This window comes from Bactrocera latifrons, unplaced genomic scaffold (assembly GCF_001853355.1).
Source record: "Bactrocera latifrons isolate USDA-ARS-PBARC rearing strain unplaced genomic scaffold, ASM185335v1 scaffold_62, whole genome shotgun sequence".
Taxonomy (NCBI): Eukaryota; Metazoa; Arthropoda; class Insecta; order Diptera; family Tephritidae; genus Bactrocera; species Bactrocera latifrons.
In genome coordinates, this window is record NW_017537290.1 from 194433 (window position 1) to 205439 (window position 11007).

Sequence of the window (11007 nt, forward strand, 5' to 3'; positions counted from 1 at the left end):
TTTTATTAAATATAAAAATATTGCGTCAATATTTTCGATTTTATATAAACATTTTTAAGTTGTAACTGTCGTTTGTTATTGCATATACATATGTATGATCAAACCGAATTTTGTGTTCTTTGTGTTTACCTCATTTTCTTAAAAGTAGAATTAATATTGTCGATTTTTTTATGTAAAACTCAAATAAAATGTGTTTTTTGTTGATTCCAATTTATAGTTTTAATGTGGCAATCTAAATTTTTAAAATAAATTGAGAAAACTATATGCAGCAAAGTCGTTTCTAATTATAGGACCACCACTGTATCTTGATARTAAGCATCGCAGTACGCTGAGAATGTTGATATTGACCTGTAATTGATCCATCGTGCAAAATGTGCTCTGAAGTAACGAATAAATTGTCCCTTCTTCTTATTTATTGGCGTAGACGCCGCTTACGCTGTTGTAGTCCAGTTTAAAACAGCAGACTGTCTTGAACTTTACATTGGTTTAATTTCTTTTTTACGTGGACACGCTACCCAACGCACAACGCTGCGGACTAATGATTCGCCTTCTYGCTTTAGCTCGCTAGCACATTGAAAAAGTAAAATAATCATTTATGGCCACTCCCAAGTGAAKGACGCTCAAACTTCTACACATTGCTCCATCCTYAAGCTGTCCCTGGGCAAGGGAGTGTTTTAGTGACTACACCACTCGCGTGGGATGACGATCCTTTTATGGTGCAATGGTGAGTTGGCAATTTAAACGTTCCTTATGGCCAACAAACGCAAAAACAAGAATCTTTATCTAATTTCCAAATGCAAGTTATTCGTTGAAACATATTTTCAGTCAGTGTGCACACCCTGTTAAAATTAAAGCATAAAAAATTACCGACAGTCATATCAAAATGATGATTGGCATTTTCAATTATTATGTATATTGTAACATACTATTGGAACTATAAAAAAAAAAAAACGTTTACACAATAAAAAAAACACCATCTTCACCACTTTTTTTCCACTGTTTCATGCTTATGAATGGCGGAATAGAGTGTAATGAATAAACGAAAATAAGGTGTGCAAAAATGAGGAAAATAAAAAGGCAAACACTTCATTTTTTGTACCCACAGATTTAGCTATGAATTGGTGTTGCATTGACCTATTAACAATCGCATAGAAATGTGAATTTCACTTTTTGAAAAGTGCTGTGCAAAACAATTGAACACATTTTTGTTGTKACATTTGTTGGCCTCTTACCTGCTTTTTCGATTTTTCGGATATAGTCTTCAATTGTTGAATTGTTTTGCGGCTCTTTTCTTCTTTATCTGATCACTATTTCATATACATATACATATGTAGATTTCTTTGTKAAATTCAACTTGCATGCTAACCGGAGGCATTGAGTACAGGATGCCTCTCAGGTGGGACATATAAGTGCTCAGCGGCGGACATACATACATACGTATGATATATCCGAGGCAATAACTGTAAATGCCCTTTCGTAATTGCAAATATTTGTGTGATATGAGACGCCTGCTTCTAAAAATGTATCATTCTTTTTGAGGTAGCTCTGAGGTTGCTCTCCATTTGTTGGTAAACCGCAAGTAGAAGTAAGAATAACCAAAGTTGTTAGCGCCAAATTTCCCTTTTTTTTTAAATCTAATCACTTTTTCTAAACACATGTCACATGTGTGACAAAAACATATATAATATTGAAATTAAACCATTTTGAAATAATTTGTATTAAAYTCATGCTGAATTCATAACCGCAACATTCTATTCAAACTTTTCAAATATAGCCCTGTTTTTAAAGAATGTAGATAAGAAAATACAAAACTGGCAGCAAAAATTATAACATCTGTTAAAMTTTTCCATTCACAATTAAAGCATCATTCACAATAAGCGATCTGACCGGATGCCAACTAAACAGACTTGATTTATTAATCGTTGAATTACAAAAGACTAGACTACGTTAAGAACAAAAGCAAATACGAATTTCTTTTGATATTTAATTCTAACTCATTGCAAAATTAAAGATATTGAACGTTTTTCAGTTAATTTGTAAGAAAAACTTCGCACTGTTTAGCTCCAATATTCTATGCTTTAGATGCATTAACAGTACGTACCAGAATTTGCGTTTTCCAAATGAAATACTTTGAATAACTTATTCGTCTTTCGCTTCGCATTTATTTTGTTTTTAAGTGGATAATTGGTTTGCATAATTCTTGAAGTATTACATTATTTGAAATTTACTATTATTTCGTTTTATTTAAAAAGGAGCTAACTATTGTAGAGTTACAATTATTTCGCAAAGTTACCTAAACTCCAATTGTTTAGATATTTATTTTTGTGAATATTAACATTGTTCGAAGCTGCTTTTGCACTCACTTAAAGCACAATATTAAATATTGTATTACATAATATTTTCCACTCTTCATAATTCACTATAAATTTAATGCGGTGACATCCTTAAGTTTTGCTTTCGTTATTTGACTTTCTTTGTTACTATATCCACTACTAGTTTTGTTTATTGCTTCTTGCCAAATATCGCCTCTTTCGCTTCGTCATACAGATCTAARGCTAGATATTTCAAGTCTTCCATGCTTGTGGGGAATTTACTGACAGGTTCGGGCGTTACTTCGTCGCCTGGTTTCACACCCTTTACGAAATTGTARGCAATGGCATAACCTTTGCGCGCCTGTACCAGGGCATCTCGTGCAAATACTTCCGCCTGTTTAGGGTAGCAAAGTGAAGCCACTGTGCCAGCACCTATAGTTGTGTACAACACTTTCTTAATGAAACCACCACGCGCAGCAAAAATGAAGCCCGACAAACCACCGACTGCGATAGCACCGCTACGTGGCAATATATTCTGCGGCTCATTCAAATAATCGATAGTCGATTGGGTATGCGCTTTGCCCGTTTCATAATAGTGGTCGAAATGTGCCTTCTGCTCAGCAAGCACATTGAGACCAGATTGAATTTGCGTGCGTACCACGCRTATGCCACTCTCAATAGATTGGCGAGTCGGCGAGTCTTTTGGTGGATGCGATTCCTTCTTAGTACTAACAAATAAAAACATGTATTTATATTTGTAAACACATTGTGGMAAACAAAACAAACCTGTGTAATTCGTGCAAGGATTGATAAAGTGGCAGATCACTTGGCTTGCACGTGAAATTGGTATTTRCGTCCACATTTTCAGCTGCTTTCACATCCGACTGTTTAACAGGCACAGCAGCGAAAAGCACAGCTGTAGCTGGTGTAGCAAATAAAACTTTTCGGAACATCTTTAACCGATTAGACTATGAAGTTAATGCGCACAAYTTGGCGTTAAATGCTTCTAATTAACGTAGTATGCGAACGTGGTGGTTTCTGCTTCACCTTCTCTCCCTTTACAGCAACCTACAAATTAAATTTTTAAACATTTAGATAAATAGTATCCAAGTAAACGCTTTAAAATTGTTTTACCTAGTTGCTTGACATTGCATAAGACTCGTTCTCGATTACAAAAAATGACACTTGTTTTGACAGTTTGCAAACAGCTGCTCGAATTCGCTTCGACCTTGTAATGTGGAACCAACGGGTAGCCCAGAAGCGTGTTATAGATTATGTTTAAATGTAATACATAATCACATATTCATATTCATATGATCGAAATTGAAAAATTATAATACTGATTAGTTATCGTATTAAGTAAAATAAAATAAATCAATATTCAATTAAATAATTGAAATCATGTGTACAAAAATGTATAATATATTATAAAAATATGGTGTCAATCAACCAACGAATATTGGCATTGCTGGTTTGTTGAGAGTTGGTCACCCTACTACGGGGCTCTTTCTTTGACATTTGTTTCGCCGGAACCGAAATTGACGTACTTTTTTGCAGTAATGTGGGTTCAAAACAAAATGATTTGTTAAGATTTTTTATACTCACTGCGAAAAGGTGGTTAMAGAAGCGCGCGATTGTGTCTATTAGCAGGTGATGGAAAAAGAGTAATTGTAAAAATAAACAATTTTACGGTAGAATACAAAGTAAATGAACAACATTTAATGACACGCAAAATTATAACTAATATAATATATTGTAAATATTAATTTCATTGAAATGTTGGAAAAAGGCGATGTGATAAATGTCTGAAAATATTGTAAAAAATGTGTATGGAAACCGAATTCTAATAATTTCGATTTGTTAATGATGCGATTAAAAAGTGCATGGTGTGCGTTTGTAGTGACACCTTTTGCTATGTGTATTGGGGCAGACACAATAACCTTAGTAAAATTAAAGTACCATTCAATAATTCACAGAATAAACGAAGTCAAGGCACTATACGCCCCCAGAAATCTAGCTGTAATGATGTAAAAAGCAAAAGAAAGATAAGAGCCGAATTAAGAGGCATTTAATTGAAAACCTTTAATCTCGTTATCAAGCATTTAGTGTATTGCGCCAAAGCAGCAGTAATCAGAAATGGGTTCACAACTGCTCTACTTGTTTTGTTGCTCAAAGTTGAACTGCCAGGACATATGTAATTATGTAGGCTCAAATGCAAGAAGCTCATTTCGAATATAATTAATTAATTAATATTAAAATAGTATTAAAACTTAACAATTACAAACAGTTCCATTGCCACATATCCGCAATCACTAGCCATTTAATACCAACTGTGCATCTTTAGGAACACAAGAATACCCTGCGAACGCATAACATTTCAACTCGAATGCTTTTTATTTATGTGTGTATAAATGCAAATGTATGGTATGTATGTAGCGAAATTACTGGTTCATTTGTTCCTACTATTGGCTTAATTGGGGAATGTCCATAAACTTACGGTGAACACCTGTGGTAGCATCAATTGTAGCCGGTTTTTTTTTTTTTTAATAAATATATTTGTTGCAAATAAAACAGGTGTTCTAATGTAGGGTGGTTGTGTTTAATACTTTATATCAACAAAATTATAAATATGCTTTCACACGCTTTCCGTAGATGTTGTGCTAGCCGTTTCACGTGAATACTCGCTGTCGYCGAGCTATTAGCATAGTTTCTTGCAATTATGCTAGCAACTCGTAATACAAATGTTGCAGGAAGTGGAAACAGTATAAAAAGTTAATGCTCATTGAAAACAAATGTGGGTATCAAGTGTAAAGAAGTGATACAAAAATTAATAAAGATACAGCGCGCTAGTTTTAAGCGTGCAGTCGGTGTTACAGCATTTTARAAGCTATTGATAAAATAATCTGCGACAAACTAGTTGGGATTAAACGTCTATGCAGCGCTAATTACAAATATCTCTCCTTATGGATTTAGCAGCTAGTAGCACTTCAAGATTCAGGTTAGTAAATACATATTGCAATTATTTGTAAAGAAAAAATATTTTATTTATTTAATTTATTAGCACATGCCTTTAATTATGTTATAGTGCATGGTAATTATGTAGAAAGTTTATATATATGCGTATGCTGACATATGTTTTATATATGCATGTATGGCATACATACATACATACATAGGTATATTACTATGTAAATACATGTGTATATGTAAAAAATTACTTTTAGACAGGAAAGCACCTCCATACCACGCGCCAATGAAGCACTTTGAATTCACACACATACATAGATATGTATGTAGATATAAATAAGTTTTCAGTAAAAAGTTCCAAAAGTGCTTTATGCTACCACACCTCGATAAATAATTGTGTCGCYTGAGTATATATGTATATTTAATATATGCCTAACTCTGTTTGTACATATTTACGTACTAAGTATACATTACGTCATGCATGCAACAAAGTTCTTGCCCGCTTTTTTATTTTTGATTTAATGCCTCACGTGCTTCCCTTAACAAACTGCAGCGCTAAATATTTTAGTTGCATTAATTTGTTTAAAGTGACGAAAAAATCTTTAATTTAAGCACGTATGTATATGTATGTATGTTCACTTACATACAAATGTGCTAAGTGGTTCCATAGCTAAAGATTTTTAAATGTTTTTTTTTTTTTTTTGTTGACATTTTGTTTTATATACTAAGAAAATATAAATAAATTTACTACAAACAACTGTGATTGTATCTAAATCTCGCATGTATGTTTGTAAATATTGATGTAAATTTTAAAAATAAATGAACTAGCACTGGGAATAATGCCCTGGAAATGTGTTCAACTTTTATGTTAATTGCAGCGAATCGTGTGTAGATTTTGTAATTTTAAGAATTAAATAAAATCCCTTGGATTTTGAAAAATAAATAGAAGATCGTCTATATATCGTGTATTAGTTCTTAGTGCTTTTAAAATTATATTAAACTGGAAAATCTGCGGTTGCAATTATGGAAGAAAACAAAAATTCACATGCAAATGTCATGGCAATGCAACTGTCAGTTCTTTGCCGTCATTTCATCCTTCTTTAAACAAATAAATAACAAATGTTATAAAATAATTGTGTGAAAAAAATTTATATATTACTCGTATATTATAAAAAATCTATTTTTAAAGCGGAARTAGAAATCATGCCGTTGACTTTATTGTTTATACATAAGCATGTACATATATGAGTCAATTTGTAATTTTTATCACGCGCTAAGTCGCCAGCTATATTATAACAAAGTTCAGTAAAATTAATAATTTTTACCACCTTTGACGAGTTCGTTATGCTAATTACGCTACTATATATCCTCTCGACGTGTCTAAGTGTAAGCAAAGYAACAAGAACACATACTTATAACTTTAAATATATGTGTTCTCATTTCTTTTCAACCCGTTTTACCACTGGCCGCTTGATAAGTTTGATAACAATYTTTTTTTCTTAAACTGATTTGATAATTGTCTTGATTGATTATACGAGTGTACACATGTACATATTCACGGATGAATTTATACTCCATACAATCGATTGTTGTTAAGAGCCTCTGKTATTGTTAAATATTTAGACTTAAAATTCAGTATAGAAGCCAATTTGTGGTAAATATGATAAGAACGATTTAAAACAGCAATTGAGAGCTTATCGGTACAGTAGTTTTTTCTTTCAAGCAGTTACTTATCGTAATTTTGTATTTAAAAACAAAAATATTTATTTATGATTTCAAAAGATGAAAATAAGATTTTTAAATATTTTTTTTGAATTTTTTATCCGCTATATAGTTTAAATAAATTATCTTTATTACGGTTCGCAGCACTTTCCATTCAATGATTACTTATCTAGCTAGCCGAAAAGTGTTATCTCATATATGACTAACATCGTGCTTATCATTTTAACTAAAATATTTACTTTTATACGTAATATCTGTAATATTAAACAAAAGTTTATTTGTTTACTTGCCGCAGCGATGTTGACGAATATGGCTTTAAACGCTCAGATAATTTCGATTATCGCAATTATGAGCAATTTATGTCCGGTTACCTGAAGACGCTCACCAAGCGTCGCATGAAATGGGAAGCTATCCTGCAACGCAATGCTGATCTTACCACAATCGATAGCAAATTGAAACGCTACATACGTAAGGGCATACCAGGTACTGTCGTCCTCAATTTAATTTAATTTATTTTTYATTAAAGAAATMKTCTACTCCTGCAGGTCCATTTCGTGCTGATGTTTGGATGAAAATTTCCGGCGCTGCTAAACTACARCAACGCTCACCCACATTATATCGCAATTTGTTGGGTGCACACTACGAGAAGGAAATCTGCGATTCCATAACAATTGATCTACCTCGTACATTTCCCGACAATATACACTTCGATACGAAAAAAGAGCGTCTCTTCAATATTTTGGTGGCCTATGCGCATCACAATCGCGAAGTGGGCTATTGTCAGGGATTGAATTATATCGCAGGTATGGCAAATGTGAGGAAAGCTATAAAAAAACAAAAATTGTGTTACCTTCGGTTAATATCCTTCAAAAAAAAAAATAAATAATTTACATACTAGAAATTGATTTTGTTCGTACAGTTAATATGGTAGCTATATGATGCAGTGATCCGATCTGTATAATGTTTTCAAAGATTAAGTAGTAGCCTTGGACAACAACATAGTTTAAATTTCATGCAAAATTTCTCGTCAAATACAAAAGTTTTCGATACAACGACTGAATTTTGGTCACTCAGTTTGTATGACAGCTGTATGCTATAGTGGTCCGATCTAAACAATTTCTTGGGAGATTTTATTATCGTTTTAGGCAACAACTCATGTCGATTATGGTGATGATATGGCTTCAAATAAAAAAAATTTCCATACAAGCGCTTAATTCTGATCCTTCAGTTCGTATGGCAGATATATGTTTCAGTGACCCGATACCGGTGATTCCGACAAATGAGCGGCCCGTTCCCACGACAGTCGGGTCTACGAAAACCGGACGGACCCGGATTTTTATCCGGCCAAGGACTGTCAACTCGGCAGAATTCTGCCGTTACAACAACAACAATGAGCGGCTTCTTGGGGAGAAAAAAAGGTGTAAAAAATTTCAGTTCAATATCTCAAAAATTGGGGTACTACAGACAGCAAAAATGTTTTAAATTTTTTTTACGATATTACAACAACAATAATTGAGCTAGTTTTACTCAACTTCTTACAACTTACACAACTTCTTACAATCTCACAATTTTATACTCATATGCTATCATTATTTGCTGAATAATTATAATATATTTTTAATTTTTTAKTATTAATTTTTTACTCTTCCTTTAGGACTACTCCTAATAGTCACCGACGATGAAGAGAAATCATTTTGGCTACTAAAGCATATTGTTGAGAGTATTGTGCCACAATATCATACAAAAAATATGGCTAATCTACTACGTGATTTGGCTGTATTCAAAGAGATGATTATGAGAAGAGCGCCACAAGTCAATCGGCATATAGAAAATTTAGGTAAAAAACTATTATTTTATATAATTTTTGTTAAAAAAAAAATAATAATTACACGATTTTCCGCTAAAACAGGCTTACCGTATACTGTGATAGCGAGCAAGTGGTTCATTTGCATTTTCGCTGAAGTGCTTCCTGTGGAAACTGTGCTGCGCATTTGGGACTGTGTCTTCGCGGAGGGCTATAAGGTACCTTAAAAGCATATTTCATAACACAACATGCCACAAATTAATAAAATTTGTAATTCTACTCCACGCAGATTGTCTTTCGTGTCGCATTGGCATTATTCCTCACACATAAAACAGCAATACTCGGCTGTGATGACATCGCAGCATTGGCGAATTTATTTCGTGAAAAGATGATGCAGGGTGACATCGTCACCGACTGCCATAGTTTTATAGAAGCCATGTTTAAGATACGTTTGAAACGTAGCGAACTAGAGGCACTACGCAAAGTGTGCGTAGGACGCAATAATACCTAAAGCAACAGTATCAAAAATAGATATGTACATGCGTAGAAACCAAACTGCATTTTTATGTAGTGTATTTACCGCCAAATTTGTATAGCTAGAGAGACTGTGTTGTACTAGCGGCTGAACTTACTTAAAACACACCTGCTGTAAGCACKCTTGGAAAGAAATAAAAAGATATTTGCAATTTTGAAATATACCTTACTGCCTGTGTCACCTACAGGTCACTAAACAAATAACACAACTACCTAAATGTGTACACRCATACACATAYACARCTACATACATATGAGCGTAGAGCATATTGCGTACAAATAATAGTGGAACTTCAATACATACGACAGACTTAAATGTTTAGCAATATTAAGTGTTAAAAAGCGTTAGTAAAGATGCAAGTCAGTAGGAAACTTGCTTAGAGGCCACAAAGATGGGGTATTGCTTTCAATATGAAAACCAATAATACGAAAACTAATTATGTTAGAACGAATTATGTAGCTGTAAAACGGTATTAAGACATAACATGCAACCAAACTACCAAAATAATACTAGCTTATACAGAAGGAACAGAATTTAAGTTTCAAATATATATATATATACATATACACATTTTTAGTATTTAGTGTACTATAATTATAGTAAAGTGTAAATTATGCTATTTATTATATTTATATGCCTGTGTTAAGTTTACATGTGTGCGTGTGCTGTTAATCAGTGTAAGTGTACTTGCGTCAGTCATTTAGTTGCCACAATTGCTGTTTTCATATATTTTATAGCGTTATTAATTAGTTATTAAGTTTCTTGCTCACATGTTGCATTATTTTTCATGCTTGTATTAGTTTTAATTAGCCTAAAAGCTATTCTACAATGGCTTTCATTCACGCTACATTTGTATGCATTAATATAGTTGTCTTTTGAAGCTGAATAAAACCGAAATTCGTTAGTAAAATGTTTTTAATAATAACTGCTTTTGTTCGCGCCCACAAAGCCAACAAGCAAACGTCAATTTTATGCAGYTCTAAAAAAGTGTATTTAAAATGTATTTCAGTGGCTCACTTGTACTGTAATCAGCTGTCTTGCATGCAACACCAAGTTTAGAGGTTAGGTTGGGTTCTGAGCAGGCAAAATTTCTAATCGGAAAAATGTTTTTTATCGGCTCAAATTATTATTTTGTACTGTCAGCAACACTCTTGCATGCGTTTGGAGGTTAGGTTAGGTTTGGAGGCGTCGAAATTTCTAATTGGAACACTAGTAAGGAATTAGCAGCTGATTAGATTAAACATAATACAGTTTAGTTAACTAATTATGAAAAAAATCGATATTTTGTTTTATTTTTTAAATTTTTTAAACATAAAATATCTGCAAAAAATGTTCGACTTTTTTAGTATTAAATTTAAACAATTTGTTAGCAATATTATTTGTTGAAGACAGGGTTTCAAATGCATTGAAAATTTAAACGGCATTTAGATATTTTGTTTTATTTTTATGTAATCCCGAAAATAATAATTAAAAAGTAATTTTTAAATTTTTAATTTCAAATACCGGTTTGAATTTTTTTTAATATCAAAAAATGGAAAATAAATTAATGAAAATTAAAAATTAATTTTCTATCCCACGTTTCGGTGCACAAATAAAAAAGTTTAACCTTAAGCTTGTAATTAAAAAATGAAACGAAAAAATTTAATACCAAACATCTTGGAAATAGA

The 11007-nt window shown here is 32.6% G+C and overlaps 2 protein-coding genes and 1 long non-coding RNA gene across 5 annotated transcripts; 1 reads left to right on the top strand and 2 right to left on the bottom strand.

The window, feature by feature from the left end:
* Positions 1-548: 548 nt before the first annotated feature.
* On the bottom strand, positions 549-1687 carry LOC108975161. Its single transcript, XR_001993855.1, has 2 exons — positions 1233-1687; positions 549-839 (listed from the first exon to the last, which is right to left on the bottom strand). It is a non-coding gene; the product is annotated as an uncharacterized LOC108975161 (long non-coding RNA).
* Positions 1688-2135: 448 nt separating this feature from the next.
* Positions 2136-3540, bottom strand: LOC108975183. Its single transcript, XM_018943519.1, has 3 exons — positions 3447-3540; positions 3099-3380; positions 2136-3040 (listed from the first exon to the last, which is right to left on the bottom strand). Exons 2-3 carry the CDS (start codon positions 3263-3265, stop codon positions 2503-2505), a joined length of 705 nt encoding a protein of 234 aa, XP_018799064.1. The 5' UTR covers positions 3266-3380; positions 3447-3540; the 3' UTR covers positions 2136-2502.
* Positions 3541-3892: 352 nt separating this feature from the next.
* LOC108975182 (growth hormone-regulated TBC protein 1-A) lies at positions 3893-10262 on the top strand. 3 transcript variants are annotated; one of them, XM_018943515.1, is made up of 7 exons: positions 3893-3962; positions 4965-5310; positions 7297-7484; positions 7547-7804; positions 8656-8838; positions 8911-9023; positions 9095-10262. In XM_018943515.1, the coding sequence occupies exons 2-7, from the start codon at positions 5276-5278 to the stop codon at positions 9314-9316; spliced, it is 999 nt and encodes a 332-aa protein (XP_018799060.1). In that variant the 5' UTR covers positions 3893-3962; positions 4965-5275; the 3' UTR covers positions 9317-10262. The 3 variants fall into 3 exon arrangements, with proteins under 3 accessions (XP_018799060.1, XP_018799062.1, XP_018799063.1); XM_018943517.1 differs by having other exon boundaries at positions 3915-4015; XM_018943518.1 differs by lacking the exon at positions 3893-3962 and adding an exon at positions 4178-4339.
* The last annotated feature ends 745 nt before the right edge of the window (positions 10263-11007 follow it).